The 14,384-nt window shown below is 35.2% G+C and overlaps 1 protein-coding gene across 1 annotated transcript; it reads left to right on the top strand.

The window, feature by feature from the left end:
• The first annotated feature begins 9,083 nt into the window (after positions 1-9,083).
• LOC133322356 (neprilysin-1-like) lies at positions 9,084-11,279 on the top strand. Its single transcript, XM_061531356.1, has one exon. It carries the CDS (start codon positions 9,084-9,086, stop codon positions 11,277-11,279), a length of 2,196 nt encoding a protein of 731 aa, XP_061387340.1.
• Positions 11,280-14,384: the final 3,105 nt, after the last annotated feature.

The following is a 14,384-nucleotide window of genomic DNA, read 5'->3' as shown; positions in this document are numbered from 1 at the left end:
TCATCTGCATACATAACGAATTATATGCCGAATTATATGCCGTACAGTTCTTCATTCTGAGGTATATGAAGATATCCGTCACTAAATTCACAGCCACTCTGTTCACCATATGAACGGATGAATGGTTTACAAATTCCGACCACAGACTACCCCACATTTTTGGGAGTAACCTTCGATAGTTTATTTAAGTTGTCCTGGGCAAGCCAACTCAATTTGCGATAAGAAACTGGAACAAGGTGCTCAAGTCGTTTGCCGGCAGTTCTTGGGGGTGCTTATAAGGAAACCTATAAAGCAATAGGTCGGTCGGTGGTAAGAACTGGAAGAACTACGACAGTATGCCTCCTTATGAAACCAGTGGACCATGGTCTTATCCGTACATCGTCACAACAGGATGTTGTCGGACTTCACCAACCACCTATAGTAACAGAGGAACGTCAGATAACTAGACAATCGAGAGTGGTTTTAGCCGAATTAATATATATGGCATATCTCCATAAACACATTTATGCAGAAAATGTTCTACATAGATCTATATTAAAAATAGTCCCTGTATAAACGTTGCGTCCCATTTGAGTACTTTTAAAGTTTTAGAAGCAGTGGCCAAAAATTGAAAAATGTGTTTGCCGATAAAGTCAATGTAGGGTCCATCTTTTGACATATTAGGTTGGGTAAAAAGGAATCCATTATTTTTTTCGGCAGATAGATTTTTCGTAAAGTATCAATCAAACAATTTCAGATTTATGCTCGTTGGAAAGGGGGACATTTTGCAGTTTTTGTTTGGTGCATTCAGTTGTGAGTTGCAGGGTGTTAAAAGACCACCAGAGGGTAGATGTTTCAAAGAATATTTTTCCAGGACCATTGGAGTGTATATTGTTTAAAGACTATTTTTCGAGGACCATCAGAGCATAGATTAAAATAAAAATAAAGGCTTTAGAGTGTTGATTTTTTAAAGAATATAAATTCAAGAATCAGTTAAGCTTTCCTATTTTAATTTACTTTTTCAAGGACCACCTGATTTTTTAAAGAATATTTTTTTTTCAAGAACCATTACTGTGCAGATTTTTTCTGGGATCCTAGATTTTTTCAATTACAAGGAGCGTGGATTATTCAAAGAATATTTTTTTCAAGGAGCGTAGAATATTTAAAGACCTTTTTGGGAGGAGCGTATATTATTTAAAGAACATTTTTCAAGGATCATAAAAACGTGCAAAAGATTATTTGTTCAATAATGTCTACATCGTCGATTTTTTAGATTTTTAATAAATATGATTTCAAGGGCCATTTTAGTTTAGATTTTTTATAAAGTATTTTTTTAAGGACCTCATAAGGTAGATTTTTAAAGAATATTTTTATTCAAGAACCATTATAGCGTAGATTTTTAAAATAATAGTTTTAAGTTGTCTAAATGTTTTATATGGACCATGGAGTCATTCATCATATCTTCGGAAATTATTTTCGAATATACAAATAAATAAACCTTTAACGCGGACCCATGGTAATTTCACACATTGTTGAAGATTATAAAGTCATTTACAATTTTATTTTCAATATTTAGGTGTGATGAATGTTTTATTTTTTTATACAGTACAGTATATATTTTATAGGGTGCTCCACGGATCCGCCGTGAATGACTGAAGTTTCTTCCACCTGGGGTTTCCACAAACCTAGTGCTTTGCATGACATTATTGCTGCAGTTTTTCATAGTGGTGATATTTATTCAAAAAACCAATGATGATATCTTAACATCATTTTTGTCAACAAGAATAGGCTTTTTTGGAAAAAAAGAAAAACCCCAACAACAACAATTTAACAAGACAACAAACAGACAACCAAAACAAAACCACATACAATTGTCAAAAGCTTGTGTTTGCTGATCAACTCCCCAGTCATTGTTTTATATGGGCCATATTTTGTGGGCTTATCTTGTCGCCGTCGCGGCCGCCTCAGTGTGGTGTTAACGCCATGAATATGCGGTTAATTGACAAAACGGAAATTATCTACAAACAAACGATCATCATCCATTCATCCGCAAAAGTTTATTTGAATTTTCGTTTTTTTTTTTTGTTTTGGTGGCCAATGTTAGTTAGTGGGTAGGGTATGGTAGGATAGGTAGATCCATTGATGGCCGGCATCAAAGCAAGCGCTTTGTTTTGCAACGTGTCTTAGATATTTTGTGTGTGTGTATTTTTCGGCTATTTATTGTTAGAGGTAAACACTAAAGTGTTTGGAAGGTGGAAACATTTAAAGATAAATATTGAAAATTACGATTGTAATAATGTTTTGGTTAAAAGAAGTGTCATTTATTTAAACACAAGTATCTTATTGACGGAAGTTGTTAAACATTTTGTTCCGTTTTTTTTGGACAGGGGGTGACATGAAATAGCCTCTATTACCTTTGTCACTATTTTGAAAAAAAAAACAAATTTCAAAAAATGCAATTTTATTTACACTTTATATTTTTATTAAACTTAAATATGGGTTATATACAGATACGAAAATGGTTCGGTTTGGGTACAGGTACTCTAACTCACCAGATCTGAATCCAAGAACCGTCAGATCGTAGATTTTTTTAAAGAATATTTTTTAAGGGCCATCAGAGGATAGACATTTCAAAGAATATTTTTTTGCAGGGCCATGAAGAATATCTTTTTAATGATCATCAGAGTGTAGATTTTTTATTTTTCAAAATCCATCAGATGGTTGATCGTAGATTTTTTAAAGAATATTTATTTTTAGGACCATCAGAGGATAGATATGTCAAAGAATTTTTTCCAGGGCCATGAAGAATATTGTTTTACGGATCATCAGATTAATAAAAATATACATTTAATAAAATAATGTTTCCAAGGCTAATAATATTATATATTCCATCAGTGCCAAGTTTTTTAAAAATCTTGCTTTAAGGACCATCTGAGTGTAGTATTTTTAACAGACTCAAATTCCAAAATAGGTTGGAAAAATTATGCTGAAAATGTCAAAAATCGAATATCAGAGAATTGTCCAAAAGTCACTTCTTGAACATTTTGTAAGAGGTGCTTTCATATTCCCAAAGTTAAAGCTCGTCAATTTCGATGAAAAATGTGACCAAATTCTTAAAAAGGATATGCTTAGAGATATCTCAAATCTCCAAATTATGGCCTAACTGGATCAGTACTTTAGCTAAGAAATTCAGACAATATACGTCCAAATATAAGTACCTAATATCGCAGGTCTAATATAGATCTTGGTTCCAAAATTTGTCTTTCCCGGACTGATATTTTTAGGCTTGTAGTCAGATTTTTTTTTCAATTTTGTGACGACCTTTTGTAGATATTTTAATGCGAAAGTCATAATGAACCTTACGACGTTTTTACCTTTAAACACTAGAACCGGTTACTAAAATTTCAGTCCGATAGATTTCAGTCTTACGTCCGAACGTATTAACAGAATAGAATTTTACAGCATTAGGTCTGCCGTTATTCTGCCCTATTGTTTTTTTCAGTTTTGAATCCAGTATTTCCTATCTTACGATATTGTTCTACTGCATAATTCTACTGCATTTGAAAAACTTAAAAATCATAATCCTTAACGAATTTTCGATTGCGACCCCTTGAAAACAAAGCTTCAGACAATGAAAATCGTTGACCCAATCCATTAATCCCACTTTTGACCGGAACTCGTACCCTCTTTTTTTTGAATTTCTCCGAAGACTTTAGGCAAACAAATTGTTCTGTACCACTTAGAATTAAAAGGCCCACCGTTGCTCAAGCGAAGAGGTCAGCACATCATATGATTCGATGTTCTTCCACGAACGACTTTAGTTGGATTCGGCTTGTCTTTAAAGACCCACGTGACCGATTCCTTTTTGTAAAAACTATCAAACTTTCCAATGGAAATGTCGGATGGCGTCTGGCAATACTCCCTCCATTTCGTAAATAAGAACTACGTTAAGCTCGTCCATAAAGGCTTCTTCCATCTCCTCTATATAGACTACACATATATAGCTGGTCTACAAAGACTCATTCCACGTTTTCTATGAAATACACCCTACATGACAGACCCCCTTAAACTCATCTCAGAAATTCGCATATAATTACTTCTTCCACATCATCGTCTATAAACTCCTTCCCAGTCATGTACAAAGACCCCCTGAAGCTTGTGAATTAAGACTGCCTTCAGCATGCTTATAAAGACCTCATCAGTTCGTCTATAATGTCACTTTACCACATCACCGATCACAACTTTATGCACATTCTCAATAGATTATTTTAATCATAATATATATGATCGTAATGAACTTCTAAATTAATCCCAGCTTGAAGAGATACAAGGTCTTTGGTTATCATTCTAACAATTAAATGTATTGAGATTAATTTTTATTTTTTCACAAGTTCTTATTGCAAAGAACGTACAATATACCGATCCACGTTTTCGGGGTTGTGGCATTGCAAATATTTTATTTCGATATAATATATGGGCGAAACGCGACGTACTTGGTTGGGGTGTTGTATCTCTCTTGATTTTATTTTCATTGCAATTTCGATCATGCACTTCATCTCGAAAGAGAAATAATAGATCTGAGAGAAATAGTGATGACCTGTAGTAGGTTTTAGGCCCTACTACAGTCCCCCTTTAGATGGTTATTAGAGATTTTTCCTTTTTTCAGGGTTTATTAAAGGATTTCAGAGATTTTTTTGGTTAGTCATTCATGGCCACAAATAGTTTTTCGATATCTTCAGCGCGGAATGATCAGAGCATGAGTGCGCATTGTAGACGTTTGAAATTTGCAGAAACTGTACCAAAGGCATCTGACAACCGATAAACTGGGTCGAACTACAATGTTTTGTCCGTATTCACGCTTGTGTGCCGGCAAAAATCATTGCTATTGATCTTCAGAGTTTAAACTCATCTAAAATCTGGAGACATTTTGCGATTTTTTCAGTTTTCCCATCTTCGAGCGTGGTCAACATAATTTCTTTAGATTCCTTTTTGAAGATCACGGAATGATGATCAAAGCTCTCAAAGTGTATGCTCAACTTCTCAAAATTAAGTGTGCCTTAATCAGAGAGTTTGCCCGTAAATAGCCTTGTGGATTCCGGTCTGGCATAGGTTTGAAATTTCATCGCTTTCATTGGAACTCTGGTGAAACATTTTCCATCCTTTCGCACAACCATTTGCCTCCTCCCTTTTTTGTCAAACATATCCTTCATCGAATAAAAGTTTCGCGATTTTCTGCTCTGCTCGGGGTTTTCTAGGATGCTTGCTAGTTTTGCCTTGGTCTGTTATATGCGGGAATTACACAATTTTACTCCACTGATGTTTAATTTCTATAGCATTAAGTACCATCCTCTAAGTCCTTCCCTTGACATGTTTCCTTGTTTTACTCCAGCGTGCTTAATAAGTATTCCTTCAGCCGGGTAGCTTCCTTCTTGATAACTCTGTGAATTTCAGCCATCACCAGAAATCATCGTGAACATCGTTGGACTATTGCTGACGAGGTAAGTGTGGATACAAACCAAACAGCATACATTGGCTACAAGATCAAGCTGATGGCTAGAAGACCAAGCTGATGGTATCAACGCACAAGACGTCCAGTAGACTCGGACCAACTATGGAACTTGAATACTACAGCTTCGGTGTGGTGAACGACCTCGGTACCGCCATAAACAAAACTAATAACATCAGCTTTGAAATCCGGAGGAAAAAATTATTGGCCAACAGATGCTCGCCAGACAAAACTCACACTCTACAAGACGCTAAAATTACCCATGCTGTTGTATGGATCTGAAGCATGGGTACTTGCTCAAGCAGATGAGACAGCTCTTGGAATGTTTGCGATAAAAATTCTCCGGAAGATATATGGGCCGATCTGCGTTGACGGTGAATATCGTCGTCGAATGCACCATGAACTATACCATATATTCTCGACAATCAGCATAGTCAGACGTATCGAGCGTATCGAGTTGAAAATGGATGATGATTCCCCCACTCAAAAGGCATATAAAAGTGAGCCAAGTGATGGTTCAATCTGAGGGGGAAAACCACGAATCCGATGGAAAGTTCAAGTAGAAGACAACATCTCGGAATATGGTCTTTCAAACTGGATGAGATGCGCACAAGACCGACGGGCTTGGAAATCTTTTTTAAGCTCGGCTTATGAAATAACCGTTCTATCACAAGCCAGTCAACAACTATGTAAAAATTAGTGACTCGAATCGATAGCCTGCTTTATACTACATATTTTTCAATATTTACAAAAAATTACCCCTAACTGGTAGACATCCAAAAAACACTAATTAATAAAAAAAAATAAAATTCCCGTTTCCCTTTAAATTTAATGCAAAGGAGTAGCTACCATAATAGGACCAAAAAGAAAAAAATGACATAAATGTGTCTGAGGTTATTTATTTTACCATAACAGAACCAAATAGGGGAATTTAACATAAATGTATCAGAGGTTATTTGTTTCTTACGGTAATTATAAAAATGGCATAACTGTACCTTACGAAAATCCGTACCCATTTAGAATATTCGTACACTTAAAGTACGATTTTTTTTTTTAAATATAGATTTTCAGACATTGTGTACATTTTCATAACGCCAAATTTTCTGTCGATTTAATTGTTAATTACAAGTCAACCATCACCACTACTCGCACTACTACATATATATTTTATATATACGGAAGATCTATTAAAAACAACAACACCAAGATCTTTGTCATTTATTCCGAAAATAGCATAATGTGTTTATTTCGAAATAGAATTCTTCTTTTCTTCTTCGTCGTTGTCCACTAGTGCTATATTTTCAAACACTATTCATGGATTGCATACTAAGTTATCGCTGAAAAAATCCCACTTTTTTGTGAGCTCGATTCGTCATCATTAGCACAACATAAACTACACAGATAATTTCCCAGTAATAATTTGAATAAATAAAATTCTAAAAAACACACACACAGCAACACCAAACAAAAACAATTTAAATACTTGTCGTCTCAAGACGTGTTTAATTATTACGTTTTTTTTTTCTCATGTGTGTGGTGGGGTGTGTTTGGTTCTGTTCTGTATTTTTGCTTTTTTTCAAATGAATTAAATGAATTGTTTTCGCAAAGTACCCATACTGCTCTCTTTATATTTCTCGGTACACCATATCCGTGATTTGGGAATGCAATTTTAAAATTAGAAATATTGGATCACAATTATATAGGAATATTTAAAAGAAGGTTGAAAGTAGGGGGTAGAAAGGTACTCAACGGTACTAAAAATGTTTTTTTTTTTTTGAAAATACGTTCAACATGTGTACGAAATTACTAAAATGTACTAGATTTCTTACTGTGGTATAGGGTAAACGCGCTGGAATCTTGAAATTTGGTGTAAGAGATCGCTCTTGCTGTATAGAATAATGAAAGGAGATATCGGAAATTTGGGACCTAATGCTTTCAAAATCGAAAACTACTGGAAGTGATATGAAAACAGTTGGAACTCTTGTGGTTCGAATAGTTCGTGCAATAAATATACTAAATGTACGAAATGGTACTTAATTTCATGCTCAGATTACGTTCTTAAATTCTAAGTCCGACAAGATTTTTTTTCAGAGCCTTTGTTTTACATAGCCCCCACTTACAATGCGTTAATCATTTTAAAAAGGTCCTAATTCTTTTTTGGCTGTTATTTGATATTTCAAGTTCTCAGAATTAGAAGAACTTCTGACCACTGGTTTTGGCAGTTCACAAAAAAATATAAAACCTCCGGTTGGATTATTTTCAATGTAGGTCTGTGTTTTAGGCATAGCCTAGCCAGTGCCCATTTTTTGAAGTAATCGACTGCTTTTCTATTTTCCATCCGAATTTGATATAATTAGAACATTCGAATTATCAAAGATAAAAAATACAAAAGAAAAAAAATATTTAAGTTACATTTAAATACTCTGTGGTAGTTGTGTACGTTATCGTAAGGTCGGCCCAGCTCGAATATCCCGTTCCACTCACTGGTTTCAAGTACTTGTTGGGAATTTTGGTTATAGGTTTTCAAAACCTTTTTCCGCCGGGTTCTCAAAAGATAAAATAACTAAAAAATATGTGTACATATATCCCCCATATACAAGAATCGCGTCATTTACGGAATATTAAAAGTCCATTTTTAAACATATTGCCTGCAATATGGAAAATTTCTTTGCTCTGACATAGAATCTCATATAGAGATTAGCTTCTATATCGCATCGGTATTTAAAAGGTAAATTTGTCAACCACATTGGCACCACATTTCGGATGTGGACGTCTAGGTGGGAAATTTTCAGTATAGATCTTTAGTTTGACATAGTCCAACATGTACCGGGCTAGCTCATTTTTGATATTGTAAACGCCCATTTTTTAACCACACTTCGGATCTAGACCTCCAGGAGGGAAAGTAAAAAAGACCTCCTGGCAAGGAATTTCTAACATAGGCGTATGCTTTAATAGAACCGCTTATTGTTGTTCTTTTTGACGGCCTATCCCGATTTTCCATCAGTTGTTTAAAGGTCTCAGACGACACTTTTTTAATTCGACATATTGGTTCAGATGGCAACGGAAATCCGATGTAGCCAGTTTATACAGCACCTGCATACTTCCCCAAAATATGCGGCCCTGCAACAGAAATATATACAAAAATATTGTTTTACTTAAACATAACGTCAATATAATGGTATTACCGATTTGTTTGTTTGGTTTTGGTTTGAATTTTATTTTTTTTCACATTTGGAAATGGTGTAAATTACCATTAACGTGTGTGTGAACTTGTGTCCAATGCGAAAAGTACATTACAAAGCAGTGCATTGTGATAACCTTTTTTTTCTTGATGGCCAATGGCTTGATGGGAATAGATTTAATTTCTCGTGGCTCTCAATTCTTCTCTCGCTCGCTTTCTCTGTCACTTTGAAATCGAGAAATAGCGACGACGACGACGCTTTCAATTAAATATTGATGATGCTGATGAGGCGATAATGTTTAAGCAGCAAGCCAGTGTTCAAAGCGGTTTGCCATTGATTTTAGTTCATTCATTAAATCTCTGGTGTGCGGTCGATCAGGATTTTCCTTAAAAAAAAACTTAGAAAAAAAACAAATAATGGAACTACTACCTCAGCTATTGATAATAGCCAGCTGTGTAATTTCGATATCGATTATTGACCAAGGTGTAGTACAGGCTATACCCACAACAACAACAACAGCCCCGGCTAAGCCGCAAGTTATTACCAAAGATATTGCCCGCTATGCCAAGGCCGCAGAGATACGCAACTACATGAATGTATCGGAGGATCCCTGTCACAATTTCTATACCTTCACCTGTGGTAATTATTATCGCATAAATCCACCCAATAAGCTGCCTTATCAATCGAATACCTTTCAAACCATATCGACTTCGTTAAATCGTAAAATTTCCACCCTGCTCAATCGGCCGAGAAGTGAGGAATATGACAGCGACACCGATATGAAGGTGAAGAGGTTTTTTGAATCCTGCATGAAATCGAATAATACCCGTATATGGTATCGTGTAAATATGAAACAGATTATTGAGGAGTTTGGAAAAATGCCCGCCTTGGAGGGTGATAGATGGCGTGAGGAAGATTTCGATTGGTTGAGGGTTATAGGGGAGATTGCCTATAAATATGATATTCGTATTATTTTGGGTCATTTCATACAAGTGGATTTGGCGAATAATACCGTTAATCGGCTGAGTGTGGTCATGCAAGATATCCCGCTGGAATCGACTTCTATATATACGGATGCGGTCCACAAATCATTTCGTGAGGCAAGGGTGCATGTTATGACCAAAAATTTGCGATCAGCCCTGGGCTTGGACGACAAATTGGCCAAGAAGACAGCTCGTGAAATATTTGAATTTGAAACGAGGCTATTTGCCGGTCAGAGTTTATCGGATGATCATAATGCTGTAGTTCAAGATCAAAACGAATACGCAGACGAAGAAGAAGAGGAGGAGGAAGGCGACGAAGAAGACACACTGGAGGATGATTCATCAATGCAACTTAATCTCACCACCATTGATGCAATGCAGGAAAGGTATATGCCCCAATTGGATATTCGGCGATTACTCAACATCTCTCTGGGCCATGTACCCGCAGAACCGCTCTACGATTTAATCGAAGATGATGCGGAAAATATAATCACGACAATATTGGAGACACCCAAACGCATTGTGGCCAATTATATTTTCTATTATTTAATTGATGAATTTCTATTGCCCGAACCCAGACAGGAATCAGATCTGGAGACCTTATGTATACGCCGTACGAAAAATCATTTTGCCAAGGTCATGGATAATATGGTGTATCGCCATTATGCCAGCAATCAAACCCAACAGGATGTACATGAAATGTGGCAAACGATAAAGAGTACCTTCCGCAGTGTCCTGCAATCGGATAAATTGAAATGGATGCATCCGGATACGCGTAAATATGCCCTGGAGAAATTGCAAACCATACGCATGGAGCTGAATACCTATGAAAGTTCGAATTTCACCGAAGAATTCGGTCCATTGGAAATTAATCAAATCGACTACATTGGCAATAAGAAAAATATTCTCAGACTTAAAGCCAAACAGACCAGGGCCAAATTATATGAACCACCACGTCCCTATGATGATCCCGAATCGTTGTCCTTTACCCCGGTTTACATTACCACAGAAAATCTCATTAAGGTACCCGTCTCAGTTCTACAACCCTATTTCCTTTGGTCGAATTTCTATCCCAATGCCTTGAAATTCGGCACCTTGGGTTTCCTAATGTCTCATGAGCTAATACACGGTTTCGATGAAGAAGGCCGGTCGCACGATGCCCAGGGCAATAAACAAGAATGGTGGGATCAGGCGTCCAATGATTATTTTGCCAATCAAACGGAATGTTTCAGCAAACAATATCGTAAATTTATTTACGGTGGCAAACCTCTACCCGAATTAGATTCACAATCGGAAAATATAGCCGATAATGGTGGAATACGCCTTGCGTACGATGCCTATTTACGTTGGTATGAAGATGCTGTACGATCGTATCGTAACATGGATGACGAGCTAATGCCACGCCTCCTCAATTACACCAGTAAGCAGTTGTTTTTCATCGGCTATGGGCAACTGTGGTGTAGTGCCACCCATCCATCGCTACGGAATTTTGTCTCCTCCACTGATGATCATGTGCCGGGAAAATATCGTGTCATTGGCCCGCTGAAAAATCTTGCAGAATTCTCAAAAGAATTTAACTGTCCCATTGGCAGTGATATGAATCCGAAGAAGAAGTGTATAATTTATTAGAGGCGTACACATCGATATATTATAGTACATATAGAGATAGAATACAGATGTACATACTAAAATGTTATAGTCAAAATTAAATTTTGTTAAGGTTGCGAAAAAAAAGAAAAATAATTAAAATTTTATAAAAAAAGTTAATTTAAATATCGTATTTTTTATATCTAGCAATATATTAGAAATCTAAATCTTAGAAAAATCTTTATTTGAGACTCACCCAATAGAGTATATATTTATATTTTTTGTCATCTTAATTGTTCCGATTCTCTTTAGCTGTAATTATTAAAAATTGTTGGCCCTTTGATATATATTGACATCCGTAAGGACCAAAAATATTTAACAAATTTATACGATATGTTAAGAAGAGGATACAATCTTCAGATTCAGGCATTTATTTTCATATCGAAGGATCAAAAATTAAAAAAAAAATTCTCAAGTCGAAGGACCAAAATTTGAAATCATTAAATCTATTACCATAACAAACTAGAAGCTTTATACTTTATAAGGAAACAATTTCATAATAGCTAGAATTTGTCTTAATATTTTATAAAATGCATTAATAATTCTTCGAGTTCATATTATGAGACTTTTAAAACTGAATCGTAACTCTACCGGCTTTATATGTACTACTATGTTTTATTGTTTTAAAATAGGGTCCTTTGAGTTAAGGAAATGTCGAAGAAGAAAATTATTTAATACGAACTATAATTGTTCTAAAGATTTTGTCTTTAGATATTTTGGTCCTTCGAGTTCAGCGTATTCGAAAATATGCTATGGTAGAACTTGACTTGAGGTCAATAATCACTTCCGACCCTATAAAGTATATATATATATATATTCTTGATCAGCGTAAAATTATATGAAGACTAAAGCATGTCCGTCTGTCTGTTGTAATCACTATTTAGAGCGTAGAGCGATTACAACGGATAGAAATGAGATAAATCGCCAATAATTTGCATAGTCTATTGTCTGGAGACAGGTCAAGTTCGAAAATGGAATATATCGGTCCACGTTTAGGCATAGCTCCCATATAAGTGTACCCCCAATTTTCGGTATTTTAAGGTTCTTGAGCGCGTTTTTCAACCGTATTCTTTGAAATTTGTTAAATTAGATTCATATTGGGTAACAAATGTCTCCACAAAAAATTATAAATATAGGTTAATTTTTTCGGGTAACCCCCATATAAGGGTACTCCCCAATTTTCGGAATTTTTGGGTTCTTGGGTCCATTTTCAAAGGAATTTGTTATTTTGCAGTCGTATATGGTAACAAATCTCACTTCCAAAAATGATTAATATTCCTTTTTAGGGTTAGTCCCCATATAACCCCCTCTTTTATATTAAAATAGTCATTTTATTTGTTCCGCTTTTTGGGTTTGTCCCCATTGTCGTATTCCTCTGAAGTAGGGAGATATTCTGTGCTCGAATGTATGTAATTCTAAACGATTTAATCGATTTATCAATCTGTTGTAATAATTATACCTTTGGAGGATTTCGAGGTAAAAAAAAATAGGGTATTAGGTTCGAGAATGAACTATATCGGCCCACATTTAGGTATAGCCTCCATATAATGATATCTACGGGTTTTCAGTATTTTTAATACTTAGCATGAAGGAAGATATTGTGATGCAAAAATATTAGGTTTGAAATTGAGCCATATCGTTTCTCAATTAGATATAGCACCTCATATAATGATAACCCCAAATATTCGGTAATTCCTACACGATGTAATCAATATTGATCCGGCTTTAGGTATAGCCTCCAGGGACGTTCGCATACAAATATTTTTCACACAATGACAATTTTCACGAAATAAAATCTTGTGTACGTTGGTGATGACCTCAGATAGCATTGCCCTCTAAATTGCGTCATCAAAATCGGTGCACGAAATTCTTGAAATTTGTATTTGGTGTACATTATGGTTTACAACAATCGCTTGGTACAATTGTTGGTATACTTTTTGGTATGTAGCCTATATTTTCATTTCAAGTGGAATTTATCTACATATTTAATATTTATATATTTTTGCCTCTTCAAGAAGTCCGAGAAACCCGAGTTTTGTTATTTGGTCCTTCGACTTGAGGCAACCATAATCATTCAAAATGATTGGATCTTCGACTATTAAAACTAAATTATAAAGTCGAGTGCTAATTATTATCGCATAAATCCCACCTACAGGTTGTCTTATCAATCGAATACTTTTCAAACCATCACGAATTAGTTAAATCGCAAAATGTCCACCCTGCCTTATCGGCAAAGAAGTACTGAATGTGACACCGATGTAGATATGAAGGTAGAAAGGTTCTTTGAACCCTACATTAAGTCGAATAATAATTGGTATGGTGAAGATATGAAAGATATTATTGAAGATTTTTGTAAGATGCTTTGTTTCGTCAAGTTCAGTTTATTAGAAACGACAATTAAAAACTGTATTATTATGTCTACAGGCTTTATAATAATATAATGAAATGTTTATAGCATTTTATTTTTTCAATATTTGGTCATTCGACTTGATAAAAAAAGTTCTTTTTTTTGTGTTTTGATGCTTTGAGCCATAATTTGCCACATATTTGTGGTCCTTCGGGATAAAATTAATTGCGTTTGGGCCTTGTTTAGACCATTGCACATATTAAAGGACTATGAAATCTAAATTAGTAAGTATAAATGTTGTTCATACTCTACCATGAAAAATGTTACTAAAGTTTTATGATTTTAAAATGTTGTCCTGACATGAGAAAATTTCTGAAGTTTTTGGTCCTTCGACATGACAATAACAGCAAACATTAAATTAAATTATTAAACTTAAATTAGCAATTCAAAAATTTGTATATACCCAAATATTTTTTTTCAAGACATTTTTAAGATTCCGAAGATTGTATCCTCTGAATCCAAAGATGAAAATCTATCGGTCCAACCTTAATGGTGTGGTGAAACTTTAATCTGAGGATCCAAATTGACCTAAACTTCGCCCGGTACTTCGCACATCGTAATATTTTTACGAAACCTAAACAAAGTCTGAAGTTGGCAACCATGGGTTCACCCATTTATCGTACCTTTCCCACAATGTGTCAACATTTTGAAAAATTGTAAGTCTTATATTAGGCGAATGT

The sequence above is a fragment of the Musca vetustissima genome, unplaced genomic scaffold (assembly GCF_032173495.1).
Source record: "Musca vetustissima isolate MV318-11 ecotype Yass unplaced genomic scaffold, APGP_CSIRO_Mvet_v1 utg7184, whole genome shotgun sequence".
Taxonomy (NCBI): Eukaryota; Metazoa; Arthropoda; class Insecta; order Diptera; family Muscidae; genus Musca; species Musca vetustissima.
This window is presented reverse-complemented; position numbering and strand designations above follow the sequence as displayed.

Coding starts and splice junctions, on each gene's coding strand:
- LOC133322356 (XM_061531356.1), top strand. CDS start 9,084: ATGGAACTACTACCTCAGCTATTGATAATAGCCAGCTGTGTAATTTCG.